This window comes from Barbatula barbatula (genome assembly GCF_947034865.1).
Source record: "Barbatula barbatula genome assembly, chromosome: 22".
Classification (NCBI taxonomy): Eukaryota; Metazoa; Chordata; class Actinopteri; order Cypriniformes; family Nemacheilidae; genus Barbatula; species Barbatula barbatula.
In genome coordinates this window covers 3706516-3726805 of record NC_136785.1, presented here as the reverse complement: position 1 = coordinate 3726805, position 20290 = coordinate 3706516, and the positions used below count along the sequence as shown (strand labels likewise).

Here is a 20290-nt window from a genome sequence, read left to right as displayed (position 1 = left end):
AGTGCAAACCTGTTCTCCGGTGAATATTTCTCACGGGTTATGTAATGTTATGCTTTGAGTGTGTATCACTGCAGTTTTGGGCTGGAATAGCTTTTTAAAGTTTAAACATTATCTAAATAATAACACATTACAAAAGTTTGCATAATGGATGGAATATTTAAAATTTTATGGATACACAGTACACACAGAAAACTTTCTCACAATGGGCTCAGCTTGATTCTACTTTGATATAATAAAACATAAGTAAATATAAGTAATAACATTGTAAACATCTTTTCATTTCTATTTTTATAAACATTTTTAAACTGTACGACCAAAAGTTGAAAATGGTTTACATTCAATTGTTAAACAAAAGAGAAAAAATGGCAAAACAGTAATCAGTGTGTGTATAAATAACATTTCTTCCAAAAGTTGACTTTTTCCATGAATCCGATTGATACCTTCCCCTACAGCCAGTGTTTGCTCCCTATACTGTGGTGTGCAGGCTACAGAGCATTTTTTATTTACGAAATAAGCAAGTGTAACTTTGCTTTGACACAATTTAACAAATTTTCGTTTCTTTTTATCGTTCTTTTACAATTATGTGGTGTTAATTATAATGGAATTATTTATTTTCATGCAGCATCAATGTTTTACTGTATATTTAGCTCAAGTAAATGTTGAGCTTATATCTTTATAATTACAATATATCGGTATATTGCGAATAAGGAAAAATTAAAAAATATTTACATATTAAAAAAAATATTTTCCCAATTCTAGGAACTTCTGTAGCACAGGGAAAGTGGGTTGAAGCGATGACGTGTGACTACGTCTGGAACTTGGTTTGTGAGGACAGTATTAGTCATAAAAGATCAAATGTACATTTCAGTTCTGGATGACTCATTTGTAGTACCTGTTATGTTAATCTGTTGTTTTGAGCTCAGTGTTGTACCATGCCAGTACCATGTAATTTCTGCGTTCGAGTAATAATGCCTTAATGTATAAATGTGTGAAAATATCTTTTTTTGTGAGTACCACCAATGGTATAAAAATGTATGTGATTTTCATATTCAAAAGCACGCCAACACGTATCATTTCAAAACAGCAATACATGTCATTGACTCTCGAGTCAATTCCTTCAACAAAACGATTTATTATCCAATAGGTTACCTTTTTTATTTTTGTACAAAACTACTTTGATAAACATTGATATTTACATTCATATCAAATTAGGTCAATTAAACTAAAAAAGTGGAATTACATGTAATCTGCCAGCTCTGTTTCCATTTCATTGTCACTCTCATCTGAGGGTTTGTAATCTTCGTCATCGTCGTCTTCGTCTTCTCTGCTGTCAACAGTTTTGGGTCTGGCTCTTCTAGGCTTTGGGCTGGATGAAGCTACAACAAACCCATACAATATAACAAAATTACATAAAGTAGCTTTGATTGTGTGTGTCTGTGCAAACGGTGTGTTTTTGTTTTACCTGGTTGCTTGACTTGGATGTGTTTTTGGATTATGCCAGAGATGATATTCCTGAGCTGGTCAGCCGTGTGTGGCAAACACCAGCCATCTCTCTCATCACACACCTCCTCTTTCCCGTCATTCTTATGGATGATCTCCTTTGCTCTAAAAATGACAAAATATGAAGGGGTCAAGCGTGCAGATGTTCCCTGGGGTATTATGGATGAATGTTATGAATGGACAGCCATCACATGGTTTTTAAAACACATGGGGACTTACTTGTCTACATCCAAATCACACAACTGGTAGAACATCTGTCGGTATGGAGGAAGCATACCATCCCGGAATATATAGACAGATTCCTTGAAATGGTAAGAGCACAGAGAGATAGACATTGCTCAAGATGATATTAAAGAATACTAAAGAATGAATTAAAATGAAAAGATGCGGAATACCTTGAGCAGGTATTTAGCAGTGGCAGGTTTGGGTCCTGATGATGAAGGGCTCTCCAGAGTGATGTCACCGACGCTAGCCGGTTGGGGAACTGAAGTAAAACCAAACATACATTATTTAATTAGGTAATATAACGCAAATCATATTATTTAGAACATCATCTGATGCACAAAAGTACCAGCTTTGTTTAATGTGGTTGGATGGCTGTAATGATAAGCACTTCTCTTGGGCTTCACTGGCATATCATTGACGGTATATCCTACAGGAACCGACAGAAATCACAGCATTTACTTGGTGTCAGAACGTTTCAGTGCATTAAGTTATTTATACCATAGTTTTCTACACTGGAATATTAAGTGTGTTACACAAAGTATTTGGGTGATTTGATCTCTTACCATGCTTCATTCCATAGCGAATCCTGAAGTCAAGAACCTGGTAGATCTTTGCTTCTGGAGTCTTTCGAGGATCATATCCAAACCTGACCCACAAACTCCTCCATGGCCCTGTCAACTAGATATGAAAGTCTTCTTCATTTTATAACTTTGTATTAATATTTGATCTATTTATACTATTTTATATTTTTATTAAAATACTTTCTCATTTGTAAGCCACCTTGGATAAATGCCTTTATTTTTTATGACAATAACAAAAACACCAAAAATAAAACAAATACATAGTGCTGTTTTCAAACAGGTTTCCCAAACAATCCCCTATCGTCAAACCGTTGAACTCTTTTGCTCTTACCATGTAGTAGGCCAAATATGGAAGAAGGTGCTTCATTTTTTCTGGATGGATATTGATGTTGCTCTTGATGCCATTACGAGACCATATGGGTCTTCTCTCAAAAAGCTGTGAGGACAGAGTCAAATTATTTGGAGAGCTTTGCAGCACAGGTGGAACTGAGATAAGATAAGGGTTTAAGGACATTAATTTCCCATGATAAAAGAATACCTCACAAAGCATGCCAAACAGTTGCTCAAGTTGACCTATAACTATTTATTCTTTTCAATTTACCCTTTGCTAACGTCCGCCGCCTTGGTTACTGATGCATTACAGAACATTTTTCTTTTACACAAAAGTATAACACTAATAATAATGCATTTTATTTATAATGTGCTAGAAGTAAATACATCCATTATTATAATACAAAATACAATTAAATACAAAAACAAAACATCAATGAAAGACAAGAATAATAAAGTGTTAAAGTATTAAAGACGTTCATTTAACATTTTAATTCAGTTCAAAACATTCAATAAAATGTTTCATTTTATGCTAACATTCTGTAGTGTTAAAAAACTGGAGGTGCATCAAAGAAACTAAAACATCCGCAACACAAACATGTATTTCACCATTGCACTTGCCTGTCTCAATTGTTGCTCTGCCTGTAAATCACTATGATGGACACCGATCTTCTTCCAGCTACTTATAGCAGCTTCCAAAGGCTCTGATGGTATGTTCTTATCGTCAAAGTTGACAAAAATGGCATTGTTTGGCCGGCGAGCACGATTCGGAGCGATAAACTGATCCTTGAGAAGAGCCGACTTTATTGCTGTTTCTTTGCTGTATTTTGGGAAGAGATATCAACAAATGATGTAAAGAACAAATCAAGGCTCACATACAATTAATGTGTAAGAACACAGGTTCCTCTGCTGCTTACCAATGAAGAACATCTGGGCGATAGTAATAGTCCACAGCTGTGTCCAGACGTGAGAAAATAGGAGGAGGTATGAAGAGAGGAACGGGATTATCGTAGAACTCTTTCTTCTCAGGTTTACTCAAAATTATCTTGTCATACAATGACATCTGGTTGCCATCTGGACCACTGTGAGTTGCCAGGTACTGAAAATCAGCCATTCCTGAGAAAATACGTATTGACGTGATTCAAAACTGTTATATTTATCAATAAAGACTCATACTTCACTTATGAGGCATACAATGTATACAATCAAAAGACAAATAAAAAGATGTTGTCCATAATACTACGGTTTCTGCATAGAAAAAACAAGTAGCAAATCTTGGCTCATAAATTTCAAGACAAATAAAACAATCAATCACAAATAATACATGTTTTCTAAGAATACTAAATGTGGACTTATAACCTTGAAATTTATATGTGGTTCCTATAAGCCCCACTATTTCCATGCTGATTTGGGTCTCCCCACTGTTTCCTTTGCGGGTTCTTCTGCGAATTCTGAGGAGCAGGTTGGTGGAAGAGTATCGATTCCCATACACAGGATGGCAGAACGGGTCTTTCGGCCGAAAGCGGAGTTCCAGGCGTTTTGAAGAATCCGCATACGTCTGTTTAAAATAACAAGCGACCCAGGTTAAAAGACAGTCCATTCGATCAGAGGAACATCAGAAATAAATAAAAAGTGCCATCATTTATTCATCACAACCCATTTGTTTGCCCTTAAAAACCTTTAATATGACTCTTTCCCCTGTGGAGCCCAAAAGACATAATTTTGAGAAATGTCTCAGTGGATTTGTGTCCATACAATGGAAATCAACAGGCAAATGTTGTTTGTCATATTTGGCAAACCCCCTTTAACTTGAATATTACTGTAACATAATAAAGTAACTTTGCCAGCTATTTGCATCTCCAAACTACAGTTGGACATTGCACATAGCATCTGGAAACTGTACATTGTATGAAACAATAGGTTTAACCTGTTTTAACCATCATTTAAACAATTATATATATATATATATATATATATATATATTTCACTTTTTGTATATAGTCCATTGCTTTTTTTATATAATTCTCATTTTCCTATCTCAATGTATATTTGCACCATGTGTACACTTCTTTCTTCTGCACAAAGCTCCTGACGCCAAGTCAAATAAAGCTCCTTCTGATTCTGATATCAAAATATATAACACACACATATATTTATATATATATATATATATATATAAAACAACCATTATGTCTTCAAACTACACCATCTACCACATTAAGTCTGGCCAAGCTTCCAGTTAACCTTAACCATAACGTGATCACCTTGGACACCCCCTTTTCGCATCCAATGCTGTCCAGCATTCTGTCCACATTGTTGACAACTCCTGGATATTCAACGCACACTAGATTAGCTTCAGGCAGAGCAAGTGTCGCAGTATTTCCTGACACAACACCTGAAGAATCCTTCGTGTCTGCGATCGGCGTATCCATGTCTGCAGAATGTTTGTTGATGCTCATGCAGATGAAAAAATCCTATTTATTTATAATACAACATCCTCCAAGCTCACATGAGCAGCCACGTGTCCGACGCAGAAACTCGTCCGGGTGGAACTGAAGGAGAGGGAACGTTTCTTCTGAGCCTCAGTGCGCATGCTCAGAAACATGCAACTATGGAGGTTCTGAGGCGATAAAGATTTTACTATCAATCCACCCGCCTGGTACAGAGCTCAAAATATAGTAAGTGTTATTATTGTTATTGTTAAATGTTCATAGTGATGTTTTATCTTGTTCTAATAAGCTGACTAATACGAGGTTTAACGAGCATTGTTTTGAAAGGACCGCTCCATTGCCAGTCGTTGACAAACGTTTCATCATCCAACCTTGAACAAAATCCATTTAAGGCTACTGAAGTAAAATATTTAATAGATTTTATATTTATTTATTTAGCCAAGAGTTTACGCATACAAAGGTTATTGACACATTTCATTGAGATGAAGTAACGTTAACGTGAGTGGTTGCCATGAAGTTTAGTGAGCAGCTTTAAAGTCCCAAGTAACTTTCGTCATTTTTTTTAGGAAAACAAATGATTCTGTTATATTATATCATGTTATCAAGCCCCTCAGAGATTTGTGAGAGATTTTCAATAAATTGCAATTATGCAATTACAGTGTAACATGTATAAATACAGATTAATGTGAACGTATCATTATCAGCTTGGTTGAATAAAGATATTTATCGTGTATAATAAAACATTCCTTTAATTTCATTCATTTCGTACATCATTGTATTCATTTATCGCTAGTATGTCAATATGTTGCACTTCATTTCATCATATAAGAAGAATTATGGCTTTATGGATGTGACATAACAGAGAATCTGTTACGAATATATTAAACCTTTTGTGTTTGACTAAACCTTGTTAATAGACTCTAAACATCAGGAAAATGTCTGTCTATGAACACATTTTCTATTTTAATAAAGGGAAATGAACACGTGTGGCAATAAAAGGTCACAGTTTTTGGGAGACGTCAAATTTTGCAGCATTTCTGTGAATTAAAAAGCACAAACCTGAAGCAACAATACCATATGAATAACAAATAATAACAAATGAAGAAGGGATGCCTCTTTGTAGAACAAAGACTAGTTACTTTATTTCAATTTTCATGTGTCGATTTATGAGGAATATGTACTGTTATGGATGTGACAATCCTGAAAATGGGTCTTACCCGACTATGAAAAATCATGCACTAAAAATAAAACAAATGCTTTGAAAAAACTTGAAGAGAGACCTCATGTGGGTATTTAAACCACCAAGTGTCGATATCTGTGCTGTTAGCATAGTAAAAACCATAATTTCTTCGTGTTAAGGTTGACATTTTCACAGAATTGCCCTCCTCTTTGTCTGAACACAGAAACATGATACGCAGATCAAGAATCAGCGTCCGGCCCAATGTGAAGCCGCCAGGAAGAGCTCTGACGGGCTCCCGCGATGCGTCTCTGGATAAAACTCAGCCAGACCAGACCCCCACTGATTCCGGCCCATCTCAGGTATCAGAGGTCACAGCTGAGCATGTTAAAACCGATCCCCCTGCGACAGAATCTGAGAAGACCAGTGAAAAAGCAACTCTGAGCAGCCATGGTAACGTGGTGGAGGCCACTAGCCATGAAGAGTGAGTGCTGCTCAATTACACACGTTAAAACCTTATGTACTTTTAAACTAAATAAAATTATGTTTATATTTATATCATTTTTGGGTTAACTGTTAATCACGTGATTAAAATGTTACCATTAATAAGTTAGAAATGTACACATTTTCTAAATGATTTTACAGAGATTCAGCATCTAAAAGTACTGATTCCCAAGCTGCAACAAGCACCTCTTTGACATCCGGCCCACAAAGGAGGAAACGGTTTACAGCTCTACCTAACCTGGCCAAACCCAGAGCCTCCCCAGTCTCCTCCGGGACTCCAAAATCTCCACCCAAGTCCCCTGTCCAACCAGTAACACTCAGTGAGTCTGAAAAACCAGCGGCTGTTGTAGAATCTGCTCCTGTAGTCAAGGAGCCTGTCTTCAATCCCAAGGTTCCTGAAAGACGGAGACCTTCCGGAGGGGGCAGGCGGCCCAAAGCTCAGCCCACACCTACAGTCCCACCTCAGATTGTCCTGGAGAAGGGCTCACAAGGAGGCAGTGCATCAGATCACCAGCAATCTCTTGAAACATCCCTGCCTGATCCTGTTATACTTCATGAAATCCCTTCCGAGTGTCCAATCCCTCTGGCTTTGGACGGCACAGTTGTTGAGCCGGAGAACAATTCTGGGCTTGATTTAGAGAAAGACCAGTCTGATCCGTTAAGAAAAAAACTTAAATCATGTTCTAAGGTCATCAAAACTCTGAAGGACCCTGTTGACATGATCAGATTGGCCAAGGCTCGGAAACTTAGAGAGCTTCTTAAAATGGAGATGAGCAAAAGCAAGGTTTGTATCGCTTTTTGCATTTATGTTTTATATGAACTGGAGCACTGAGATTTATATTCTAGATACTGACACTATTAGTCCTATTTGGATCTTAATTCTACAACATGGTTACATGGGAAATTATCACCATATATGAACTCCTTGAGGTAATGAAGTATTTACATCTAAACTCTCCAATGATGCCTTTTCATTATTTAGGGAGATAAGAAGAAACCCAGAATGGGATTCAAAGAACTGAAGGCACCAAAAGATCACACCAAAATGACCATGAGAGAACTGATCTATTACCTCCCTGCCTCCAACCCAATGAAGTACGTCTTATACTTAATGCCTGTGTGCTAAATATGTATGAACTTCTAGCAGCAATATCTTCTTTTGTCCTTTTATTCTTAGGTCTTTTACAGAAGAGGAGGAGAAAGCATCTGAGATAGTGTTACCTAACTCTCCTAAACCAACGTAAGTCAGTCTGTCTGTCGCTCACCTCACATATATTATGAATGTGATGTGTGCATAGATCAAAGCATCATCAGATTTTCTTGTTTCCCCCTCAGTTCTTCGAAGCCTTCAACTGGTCCATCAGTTCAGGAGAATGAAGGTGACGATGGTCTTCGTGAGGATGAAGAAGAAGCAGAAATGGCAGAGGGAACTCTTGCGGAAGACCCTCTGCTGGTGCCCAGGGTGAAAGTGGCCGAGGATGGATCTCTGATTATAGATGAGGAGAGGTCAGTGGCTATATGAACGTAAATCTTAAAGGGATGCTTTATTACCTAATCAAAATGTCCCGTGTTTTACTCGCCCTCAAGGCATCCTAACTGAATATGGTTTTCTTTGAATGGGTGTTGACTTTTTGAAGCTCCAAAAAATGCATCCCTCGATCAAAGGACTGCTTGACCTGGCTCCGTAATCTTAACAATGGTCTTCTGATTCAAATCGATGCATCGAATGCATTTTTTGGAGCTTCAAAAACTCAACACCCGTTCACTCCCATTCTACCGCTTGGAAGTAAAATGATGCGTGGTATAATAACTCCAAATACATTATTCTTCAAGAAGAAAACTATATTCAGTTCGAAAGGCCATGAGGGTGAGTAAAACATGGGGACAATTTGATTTGGTAGTAAAGTATCCCTTTAAAACCAGAGGGATTTTCAGTAGAAGTCAGTTTTAACTCTCTCCTTGTGTTTGTTTGTAGTTTAACGGTCCAGGTGTCCAGGATGAATGGACCCAATCCGGCAGAGGACAGAGATCCCATATTCGAACGTGGCTCTACCACCACCTATTCCAGTTTTAGGAAAGGCACCTACACCAAACCCTGGTCCAACGGAGGTCAGATATGGATCTCCACCCAAAATAGTTTTACAGACTTTCTGGAGCTTATGAGTTTCAGTTATAAGAAATCTGTCTTGTGTTTTTCTTTTACAGAGACTGATATGTTTTACCTGGCCATCAGCATGGTGGGGACGGACTTTTCCATGATTGGTCAACTGTTTCCCCATCGAGCTCGAGTCGAGATTAAGGTATTTTTTTATTTGTTTGAAAAGAATTAGGAAATTGTAGTGAGTGCATCATTTTACAATTTTTTTACTTTTTTTATTTGAACAGCAACCAATTTTTATTTTTAATATCCAAGCGCATCTTCAAGAAACTGCTCTTTGGTGTTCTTGTGTTCACAGAACAAGTTTAAGAAAGAAGAGAGAATGAACTCATGGAGGATAGACAAAGCTTTCAGTGAGTAACTCAAAAAATTTAATCCCTAAACGCAACCTACAAACCTTTTAAAAGACGAAATCGCAAATGGAGTTCAGCGCACGTTGTTGAAAATGACTAAATTCATGTTTCCAGAGGAGAAGAGGCGTTTGGATATAGAGTTCTTTAAGACATTAATGGAGCAGGTTCTAAAAGATGAGCAGACGAAGAAGGACAAGAACAAAGAGCTTCTCAAGTTGGCTAAGGCGCAAAGGACATTCAGAAAACCAAGAGGTCTGTTTTCTTTTTAATCTGTCTTATCCTTTCATCACCTGTGTTCTGATACATTGTCTCACACATTAATTTTCTGACGCAGTGGTTAAAAGAAAGGAAATGGAGTCTTCAGAAAGTTCAGACAACGATGAGGTGGTGGGTGAAAAGGAAAACGAAGACCTCTGGAATGATGGAGGAGGAGATGCTTCTTCAAAGAAACGTAGAGGTGAGGCGGAGCAATCACACATTAGAACAGAACTTTTAAGTGTCCGTAACTCCGACAGTTTCTGCATACTGTTTCCCATGTTAATCTTGAGTATTTACATAATAGGATTGCATGGGGGGGATGATGGATGAGCGTTCATGCGGTTCATGTCCGGCATCTTTTACCGCTCCATCTATCAGTTTCAAACGATCTCCAAATCCGCCGTTATATCCACCGTTTATTTAACATTCATCACGGAAATGCAGTGAACAAACAAACACAGCTGAACTTTGCAAATGAAGTGCTCTCTCTCTCTTGCTCCAGCTGGTTGACATGAGCGCAAGCTCCTTCTCCCACTCTCCGTGGTTGACACGTGGGCAAGCTCTTTCTTCTCGCTCTGGCGGGTTGACGAGTGGGCGTGCTTTTCTGGGAGAATTCTCCAATAAGGGATGAAGAACAGTTGTTACGAAACAGATTTTCCTGTTCGAAAAAAACTTTCCGAAACTATGCCAAAGCTGGGGGAGTGTATCGGGCACAAAAATTCTACATCATACGTCCAACTAGTTTTTTGACTAGTTGACCATGTCACGCAAGAGAAGACGGCATGCTTAACATTGTGAAGAAGTCAGAATGCATGAAACACCGTAACATTTTTAACGTTTAATTTCCAGTACACGTTGCAAAGAATAGTCCCCAAAGATTGTTTCTGAAAAAAATAAAATAAAAAGTAAATTACATTAGCTAGCATGTTACAATTATGTCTAGACAGTATTAGAACCATTACATGGCTAAACATAAATATACGACAAAGTTACACAACACATTCAACAATTTGTTAATTGAATAAAATTAATATACAATAAAATTCAACAAATGGTTTATTTAATTATACAATAAACATTCATATAAATGACTATTTATTTACATTAAATACAATTTAGATTGTTATGTTATTAGCCAGACCGATTAACAAACACAGACCGGAAGTTAACTGCAGGGTTAGGCGCGTGCGTCCGATGAAACCGTCTATTCATAGGTTTATTCTGTATCATCAATGTTTTTAACCTGTTATCAATCGGCTGTGCCGTCGGCGGTACACTGCGTGTTTTGCTTGATAACATCGGGAAATACAACAACTTAGAAAAACAAAACCTAAACATATCACATATCTTCACAAAGCTGAGATTCTTGTGATTCGAACGATGTAAACCATTTTAATATACAATCAACACAGCCAATGCAATCAGAGTCTTTGTCAGACAACCAACCACCAAATAAGCAGCAACAAAACTGAAGAAACTCTCCTATAAAGCCTCCTGGTAGTCCACTGATCCATAACATTCCAACAAAAATGGTATAGGTATACTCTAAATGATCCAGTAAATCTAACACGTATATGTCTATAAACTTCAAGGAAAACGGTAGTATAATTTTCAAGAAGCCGACAGAGCTATCAAATCTCCGACGCGTTTTGTGGTGTAGCGTCTCTTCACTTGTAAACATTGCAGATGTTTTTATGTCAATATGGCCACTGAACTCTGCCCTTTTGATTGACACCTCATTTGAGCGAATAGGTGCATCTAAGAGGTGACAACAGGCAGCAATAGCCAAGGAGCGCCCAGGATGAAGGATGAGACCCTCCTGTACTTGATTGACAATAGATCGATCCTGTCGCGTCAGAGTTTGCTAATGATGGGCGTATCTGATAGCCAATAGAATTCCGAAAAGATAAATATGCAGCTTCACGAGAAACATTCAAAGTGTAAGTAGAGAGGTCCGTGCGCAAACACGTGTGCGGCTGCGCGTAAACTCTAACAGGGATTCGTGACCGTGCGCAAAAGCTGCTAGGAAAGAGTTTGAGCGTGTAAAGAGTTTTACATTTGGAAAAACTTCTCACTTGAAGAAGTTGTTGAACAATGTACCAGAAGGCATTCAGGGAGACACTCATTGAAGAGCTGGCAGCGGCTGCTGACATACCCGCTCCATCCCCCACTCCACACAGAGCACACCACAAGCCTGTGCATATCAGTGGAGACAGCACCAGAGGCCGTCTGAGGCACTGCCATGCAAAGACTCCTGTAAAATGTTCTTCATGTGAGGTGCCTTCGTGCTTTTTGCCAAGCCGTGATTGTTATAACGAGTGGCATGTTGCCAATAACCTGTAATGTAATTATAACATTTGTAAATAGTTTGGGTTTTTATACATTTATTTAGTGTGTTTGTTCTAATATTACAAATGATTTTATTACACTAGCACTTAGTCTATAGTCTCTTTATTTGCACAAAGTATAGTTTCAGTTACTATGTGTCATCCAAATTCACTGTCAATAATTGCTAAGGAATAGAGTAGCCTTTCATTAGAGCCCAGAATTATGACTGTACATTAAAAGCATTCAAGAATAACAGCATTTTATGTGTCAATGGCAAAGGACCATTTGGAGTCTCCAAGTGGCCATTCTAGAAGGCCACCTAGACATAAACTTAGATAAACATGTGAAAAACACACATTTTCTAAGGTATTGTAATCAAATTAGCTTGGTAAGGCTTCATGCTGTGATCCCAATGTGTTTTCCAGCTAATAGCTCCCAACTATAGTCATATGCAGGCAACTGTTTAAAATTAAAAAGTAGGCAGAATATTTTTTCCCCTCTTTCAGTGTGTTTAAAATTCTATTACTCAATAACAGTAAGATTTGCAGTGATTCTGACTCTTTAGAAACAAACTTCAGAGTCTCACCTTTCAAAAGATACCAAAACCCTGCATATACTCAAAATGTTTCAAGTACAGTATGCACTTTACTTTGGGCATGTCTTTTTTAAGAATTTTTGCTAAATTTAACAGGATTGCTAAAGGGTTAATATGATATATTTCATTGGTTTGTAGCGGATCCTCAAGACTGTGAAAATGAAGTCTCTGAGGCGCTGTCATCAGATGACAGGTATGATATAGGCAATATATATTTTAAAGAGAGAATCTACAAAACTGTTTCTTTTTTTGACATTCAGTTGCAACAAATTTTCGAGACTGAAATAGAAACGTAATGTTAGCAGGTTAAAGGAATCGGAGAATGTGAGCAAGAGTATAAAACCAGCTCAGCCCAAGGGTCGACCCCAAAGACCAACCCCGACCCTGAGCAACAGGTGCGGAAATAAACGGCCAGCTGGAGAAGAAACCAAAAAGACCTCCAAGGTAAGGTTGTCTGATCTTCAGACAAATTGTCAATTTGTTAATTTTTTTTATCGAATTTATTCCATGATACCATACAGTCACATACCAAGGAGGTTGCTTGCTTATAAATAAAGTACGTACTGGCTAAAGGGCTCCAAACGTAACTTTTACTAGGAGCCCTGTAGCCCCTAACGGAAACTCTTAGGTGCGCAAGCAAACAATTTAGGGGCTAACCTTAAATTAGCCTTCACTGCAATCTTTCACATTTCCCCCCAAATTAACTGTATTCTGATACTGACAAAAAAGTGACTTGACTGCAGATTTGATTCTGCTTATTTAAAAAGAGGCAGAGTCTACAGAGAATCTTTGTTATTGATTTGTGCTAAATAGAGAGACTGTCATCTGAATTAATTTGAACCAACAGAAATTGTGTTCGTCAAAAAGTGTATATCTAATTGTTTACAGCGTTACACATTAAAGCAAAATGAATTGTTTTACGTTCTTATGATGAATTTATTGTTTATTAAGGATACTTTTCCTCATATAACATCAAATAAAACGTAACGACTATCGCCTGTCATTCGTTCTTACTGTAAACGGATTTGAAATGATCCAGCGCCGCCTCATAATCCACAGATAAAATTTCCAGACCTCCTCCACGGTTAGTTTCATTTTAATAGTCTCATGTATCTATTTGTTCGGCCTCGGGTTTAAAAGAAAAAAAAAACACCCAGCAAACAGCGACTCTTATTGATGCGCTCACATTGTGTGTGTAAACTTGTCAATGACCACCTGGATTATGCGCATCCACGACACGAGTGACCTGCGTAGTAGACAATTACACACAGCCTGCACTGGTGTAGGGCTCGCGTTCTACTCATCTTTCCGCATGAAAGAACATTGCTTGCTATTTTTTTAGGTGACCCCAGTTCTAGTCCAAGAGAGAGAAAAGAAACAGTCCTCTATTCTCCAAGAATTGGAAGATTTGGAGGAAGAACCCGACCTCACCGCTGTACAGGAACACATTTTCAATAAACCAACCAGGTACTGGACCACCATCGCCTCATCCAGAGAGTGAAAGTTTCTTGTAAATGTTAATTTAACGCCCTTTCGCCTTTGCTCAGGTCAGGACGGATCCCTAAACTTTCTCAGCATGTGATGCAGGCAGCAGCAGAGGAAGAGGAAGATGAGGAAGTGCTCTCTGATCCTCCTTTGTCTTCCAAAGATCAAGGCTTTCAAGAGCCGGGCCGTAGAGCCAAAGTAAAGCCAGGCCCAAGTCTGAAACGAGGCATGACTAGGAGGGGGAAATCAAGACTGGTGACCTTACGGGCATCTGGAACTGAAGATGATGATGATGATGACGAAGAGGACGTAGAAGAATGTGGCTTGAGCCAGGAGGACCTTTCTTTAAATGCAGAAGAGGAAAACCAGGTGTTTGTGCCAATGAGTCTTCGCTCACTACCGCCAGATAATTCAGAGGTGGTGGAAACCATGGAGGAGGTGAGTCTAGATATTATTGCTGCAAATTATTAAAAGCAAGTGTTTGTTATTGTTTTTATGGCATGGGGCCAGAAACATACTGACATACATACATACTGCTGAGTGCTGAGAATGCAACATATCTGTGATGTCATGACATGAATCTCATTCTGAAAATGTTTTTGTGTGAAATCTAGGGTTGGGTGTGTTTTTTTTCGATACCGGTGCCAAATCGATACTTTTAAACTGTACCGGTGCTTGAATCGATTCTTTTATAAAAGAATCATTTTTTAACCATTTCATTCTTAATCATTTTCGTATCCAATGCTCACAGTCCCTCGCCTTTTCATTTTTCTTTTTTCATGGTAACTCAATCCCATTGGCTCACAGCTGGACATCTCTGTGAATGTTCCCGATATCCTGGGCACATCCCAGAATGCTTTGTGCCCTGAGTTGTCATGCGAGCAGGCTGAAATGCCTGCTGGTTCTGTCCCTTGTGAACACCAGTTGGACCTACTTGTTGTAAGTCTCCTCAACATCATCTCTCTCATCACGTCCAGCTGTCTCTGCATACTCATTGATCATCAATATGTCAGATGCAATGTGGTGTCTGTCAAAATGCACACAGTGATGCTCAAAATGAGGTTCTGCGGATGATGCAATGCAGAAATTGTTTTGTTGTTTTGTGGAATTGATGCTTAATCTGGTGTCTGTTTTTTTTTCAAGGATGTCATTGAGTTTCTTGACCCAGATCACATGGAAGGTAATGTGGAATGAATCGAATGGACATTTAATGGAAGACTTTTGTTTCAAATATGTTGAGCTTTAAAATGTTTGATGTTTTCGTTTTCAGTGTATAAGGAGATCAACAATGAAGCCGCACAGACACTTCTGACCATTGGGAGCTCATCTCAGATGTTCCAGACAACTGAAATGTCCTGCACGGGCAAGAAAAGATTCCTAATTTTAAATTTACAACCTCAATGTAAACTTTCACTTTCCTTCATTTTTAGAGTTAAATATTTCTGTTTTGTAGGTGAAGACTATATTGGTGAGCCATTAAGTGATGTGCATGAAGAGGTTGTCCAAGAAGTCTTCGTCACAGAAACCGTAGAACCTCAGGCTGATACTTCAGTAGTTTTGGCTGGTCCTTCTGTAAGAATAGAGTCTGAGACAAGTATTGGGATTAATATTCCAGAACCAGCCTCAGAAGAAACCTGCATCACGACAGAGCAACCAATCAGAATACAGACAACTAATGATGTACCAACTCAAGACGAGATGCAGAACTTGATTTCTTCGACCAGCGCTCCACCCACTAGAAGTGTCCGTTTCTCTAAACCCAAGCCCAACGTTGGCCAAGGTTTGAAAAGCAGACGAATTCGGCAACAGCAAGCCCATCAAGAACCTGATTCTGTGCCGAGCTCCAGTGGTCCAAATTCTCCAGATCTGAATAAAAATACGACAGAACTAATGCCTGAAAATTTAGGTCAGGCGGATTACATGCCACAAGATTCCTCTACCATTCTCGCTGTAGTCATGCAGCCGGATACAGCGTCTGAACAAAAAGATGGTCCTGATGACATACCTGAGAAAGATAGTGGATCTATCTCGTCCCTCAAGAGAAAGAGTGATGATGTAATCACAGAGGAAAGTGTGAAAAAAGATAGACAAGAGGTGAATGAGGCGGAGCCAGAGACAGGGCAAATGGAAAGGTATTGAAGAAACTGCACCCTACACCCCTAAATCATCTTATTTAGTTAAAAAACAATCAAAAAGACATCAATTTTTTATATGCAAATGTGCGTGTTGTTTGTGTCAGTATGTCTCAGGAGAGATCTGATGAGACCAGTAGACCTGTCAGAACGTATCACGGCAACAAACCTGAAGCCGAACTGATTCGGACATCTACTGTAACGCACGTCCAGACCCAGCATAACACAACACCAACCACAACAGGTGAGACAATTCAGACCTATGGACGTTGAAATTTTATCTTAAATCAGTAAACCATTAAGATTTTCACATTTTTAGGCACATTTCCGTATATGTACACTTAAAATTGTTTGCATTTGTATTTTCAGTACCAAAAGAAAGGTCAGCTGTTGCAGAGTTCTCCACAAGCACTTTCACTCCCGTTGAATGCCCTGAAGAGGGCGCTGCAGTTACCACAGAAGCTGAACATGAGAATGTTGCATTCGACACCGGATCAGTTATAGTAAAATATATGTTTGATTTGTTTGAAAGATCAGTGTTTCTCATATGATTTTGACAGACTTGTCATCACGCCGTGTTAGTTTTAGCACTTCTTTGACAAGGAAAAAAAAAGTTTGGTTAGCAGCCAAACGTCATGACTTCGCACACGAAGGCAGGCCAGAGAAACATCTATTTGAATTATAAACAGAGAGCGTCTTTGCAATAACTAATTACATATTAAAAACTACAATACTTATTTCTCGATAGAAATGCAATCAGATGTTGAAAGTGAAAATTAAACTTACATTTATACGAAACTATCCTCCAACAGGCGTTTCGGCGGCCGAGCTTGAGCCTTCTCGACCAATCGCGTTCCTCGCATGTTATGGAAAAATGTCAGGAAGGAGAGAAGACGCGTTAGCGCTGTTTATCCACTTGTTAGTCGATCAATTAAAAAATGTGACTGCAAATATACTTGGGTGGCCATAAATATACCAAGGCGGACCGCCCAAGTAAATCCATTGTATGGGAAACGCTGAATATGACTGGCTCAATATATGCATAAGCTCAAAAAGAACAATATGAATGTCATACATTATGTTTTTTATTTAGGCAGTCAAAGAAGTAACGCCACAAATTGTTTCGGAAGATGAGTTGAAACAGAAAACTGTGGCTGTGTTGAAAGAAAGCACTTCTGACGGAAACGACGTCGGGGAACTTCCTGTATGTTTGTTACAGGACACATCTGGTGACCCCACCCATGATGAACCAATGTTTATACTGTCTCTTACTGAAATCTCACCCACTTTTGATGAGGGGATGGACTTTGAGACAGAGACCCTCCCATCTACGACAATGACTGAATTGCATTCTCAAAGTCAAAGGTACTGTATTCTGTGCTTCAAACAGCAGAAGAATATTGTTTGAAAGTGTCTTTTCTATTTTTGAAATAATCCTCACAAAGGTTAAATGTCATCTTGTCCCCTCTCCAATTAATTTCAGTGCTAATGACAGCATGGAGACAAGTCATCTGCTGATCACAGATGCTTTAGTTCCTGTGACAGAGGAAGAGAAAAAGGGCGATGGAGACAAAACTAGCAAAGAAGATTTGGAGCACAAGGCACCAGCCTCAAGATCTCAGCGGGTAAAACAAATGTTCTCGTTTTCATCACCCAGGGTGCTTAAGAAAAAAGGTTTGAAGGGCTGTTATGTAACTAATAGTGATGTCATTTCCTCGGTAGATTGACAAAACAGAGAGTCAGACAGAACATCCCGGTAAGAACATACATGGAATAGAAATATGGTACAGGTGATTCATGCATAACACTAAACCTGTTTACATTTGTCTGTTTTCAATTAAAAAAACTATTAGAAAAGCCAGAAGGTACTGAGGAGGCGAAGGAGCATGTGGAGAAGAAAAAAGAACTTCCCGAGAGAGCCAGGAGAGGTAAGAGAAATTACATGGAACATTGTATTTTGATACTAACTTTTCGTGGAAACATCAATAATACCCCAGTTAATACTATTTTAATGATCCTGTTATAATTCTTAATGTTGAAGCCATGCAGTTTCAAAACATCTCTTATCTTTTCAGTGTCAGGATCGGGTGTACTGAGCTAATTTGTGTGTTCTACCAATGTGTTAAGCAAAACTGCAGGTTAAACCCAACACCCTGACCAGAAGAGGCACTCGAGGGGCTAAAGAGGAGACAACAGCGCTTTCTTCAGAAGAGACTACCTCAGTACCAATTTCAACACTTTATAGCCAAGAGACTATACCAGTGCAAGAACAAAATGTGAGAGCCAGCAATTCAACAACAGTAAACTCAGACAGCTTAACATCAGCAGTCACTTCAGATGGAGAAACAACCCATTCTTCATCCAGCAATATTACTGCACTTCCCAATGATTCATTTCAGCTTGCCAATCAAGATAATACCTCTGAAGAGTTAGCCCAGGGACAGGTGGACCTTCCTGGCAAAGATGCAGTTGAATTAAGTGAGATGGGGGCTAGTGGGTCGCAATCGCACGATGTCAGTCAAATCGTATCTGTTGCCACAAGTGGACCACTTACAAGGTGGGTGTCTGCAGATTTGCCTCTTAGATTCTTCAAGACTTGAATTGAAACAGTTGATATTGGTTAAAAATGACTGTGATGCTACATTTGTAACTACATTGACAGTCTATCCTTGATAGGAAATAGGGCCATAATACTAAATGTATAGTTTTACTGATTTGCTCATCTGGATGCCTCCCATAGACCTGGTAGAAGACCAAAGGGTTTCCTGTCCTTCATTTCCTCTAAGAGCACGCAAGGGCCATCAGGTACTTATCGAGGAGCCAAGCCAGGCCCCCAGAAACCAGTGGTCAACACCTCACGCCCAGACAGAAAACAGGTAGCCGCTATCCCTGTTACTTTGACCAAAAATCCTGAAGCAAAGCAACCCTCAACAACTTCTGCTTCCAAGACCGAGGTACAGTTAACCATGCCATACATTTTTTGTAGCACACTAGTACCATAGTTTCTTTGTTATGATGTATTGTGAAATTCATGATTATTGATCAACTTTATAATTGTATCTTTGTTTCACTTTGTCCTTCAGGAGAACTTGGAAGAAGAGCCCACAAGTGTTTCCAAGTATTTTTTCAGTGATATCTTTACTGAAGTGGATGAGCTTGAAGACATGGATTGAGCAAGCCAATGGCTAGAAAAAGGACCCGGAACCACCTAACCGATCAAAAATCAACTGGACATTTGTGAATATAAGAATTCTTTACCAAGAACTATTGGAGGGGAAGGAGACAGTCAAAGCTTATACCTCATATTAAGGATTGGACTTGTGCTCAAACATTCTCTCTATGGATCTCATTGAGTGACATTTTCTATTCGATTTTTAAGGATATTTTATTTATTTTAAAAGTATTAAATCCCAATAATAAGTCCTTGGTAGTTATGTTACAGCTTCACAGCACCTGATGTGAAGTTGCAATAGGATTCATCTCTGATCTCAGCCTGACTGAACTGTTTTGTGTTTTATTTGAGTTAAGAACCTGTAGCAAATACATTTTCTCCAATTTTCTAAACATTCACATATTTTCTTTTCTAAATATTTTTTCATGCCTAAAAATATACAGAGCCATTTCAAGCGAACCCTATCTTGCTGACTTTGCATTGAATTTTTGTTCGTATAAGCATTTTGATATCTGCTTTTAGTCACCAAACCTACACTTGAATTCAGTGTTGTTGTCTTTTCATGATTGTGCTTTGTGTTCATGTTTGTATGCAGAAGATATAACAAGCGATTTTTACTTGCATTTGTAAATATGTGAATAAAATGTTCTAGTATGTTTTGCAGATCTCTTTGTTTGTTTTTATTACATCTGCATCCAATACTATCGGAAGCTTTTTTATCAATTATCAAGTCAAATTGTGAGTAAATGTGGCTCTTTTCACTTAATAACGATAATAATAATATGTTTTAACTGTATTTTTAACTCTTATCTACTTAACGTTTCTTAATTTAAATATATATATATTAGGTATTTCTATTTTTCAGTGCAAATTATTATTCAAACCAACCGGTTTTTTATCCATAACACAATATGCAGGCTACATTCAGAACACAATACATATTCATATTAAAACATATAAACGTACGTCCAAGAACAAAAAGCCAAAGTCCAATGTACATTATTCAAACATTAGATATTTATAAAAATATGAAATGTCTTTG

General features: G+C 38.4%; 2 protein-coding genes across 9 annotated transcripts; one reads left to right on the top strand and one right to left on the bottom strand.

The window, feature by feature from the left end:
* Window positions 1-139: 139 nt before the first annotated feature.
* Window positions 140-5281, bottom strand: gtf3c5 (general transcription factor IIIC, polypeptide 5). Its single transcript, XM_079486992.1, has 11 exons — window positions 4901-5281; window positions 3996-4194; window positions 3554-3752; window positions 3258-3456; window positions 2638-2742; window positions 2289-2403; window positions 2072-2152; window positions 1896-1984; window positions 1720-1802; window positions 1463-1605; window positions 140-1376 (listed from the first exon to the last, which is right to left on the bottom strand). Exons 1-11 carry the CDS (start codon window positions 5093-5095, stop codon window positions 1237-1239), a joined length of 1548 nt encoding a protein of 515 aa, XP_079343118.1. The 5' UTR covers window positions 5096-5281; the 3' UTR covers window positions 140-1236.
* Window positions 5142-19911, top strand: LOC306911529 (uncharacterized protein). Of its 8 annotated transcripts, XM_079486991.1 has the most exons (29): window positions 5142-5314; window positions 6490-6747; window positions 6909-7551; window positions 7750-7862; window positions 7945-8007; window positions 8103-8273; window positions 8743-8876; window positions 8973-9067; window positions 9224-9278; window positions 9393-9530; window positions 9613-9735; window positions 12598-12652; window positions 12762-12903; window positions 13802-13926; window positions 14007-14382; window positions 14752-14883; window positions 15088-15124; window positions 15215-15307; window positions 15398-16076; window positions 16184-16320; window positions 16446-16579; window positions 17170-17441; window positions 17560-17701; window positions 17799-17832; window positions 17930-18004; window positions 18204-18352; window positions 18476-18633; window positions 18817-19030; window positions 19163-19911. In XM_079486991.1, exons 2-29 carry the CDS (start codon window positions 6494-6496, stop codon window positions 19247-19249), a joined length of 4830 nt encoding a protein of 1609 aa, XP_079343117.1. In that variant the 5' UTR covers window positions 5142-5314; window positions 6490-6493; the 3' UTR covers window positions 19250-19911. The 8 variants fall into 8 exon arrangements, with proteins under 8 accessions (XP_079343117.1, XP_079343116.1, XP_079343114.1 ...); XM_079486990.1 differs by having other exon boundaries at window positions 12765-12903; window positions 18204-18633; XM_079486988.1 differs by having other exon boundaries at window positions 12765-12903; window positions 18204-18633; window positions 19160-19911.
* Window positions 19912-20290: the final 379 nt, after the last annotated feature.

Bases quoted from the DNA above. Each gene is read 5' to 3' on its own strand.
- gtf3c5 (XM_079486992.1), bottom strand. From the start codon at position 5,095: ATGAGCATCAACAAACATTCTGCAGACATGGATACGCCGATCGCAGAC. The intron at 3,753-3,995 runs GTTATAAGTCCA...GTATTTTCTCAG, and splicing joins AACCACATATAAATTTCAAG to GAATGGCTGATTTTCAGTAC. The intron at 1,803-1,895 runs GTATTCCGCATC...TACCATTTCAAG, and splicing joins CTGCTAAATACCTGCTCAAG to GAATCTGTCTATATATTCCG.
- LOC306911529 (XM_079486984.1), top strand. From the start codon at position 6,494: ATGATACGCAGATCAAGAATCAGCGTCCGGCCCAATGTGAAGCCGCCA. The intron at 17,702-17,798 runs GTAAAACAAATG...TTTCCTCGGTAG, and splicing joins CAGCCTCAAGATCTCAGCGG to ATTGACAAAACAGAGAGTCA. The intron at 18,005-18,203 runs GTAAGAGAAATT...CAATGTGTTAAG, and splicing joins TCCCGAGAGAGCCAGGAGAG to CAAAACTGCAGGTTAAACCC.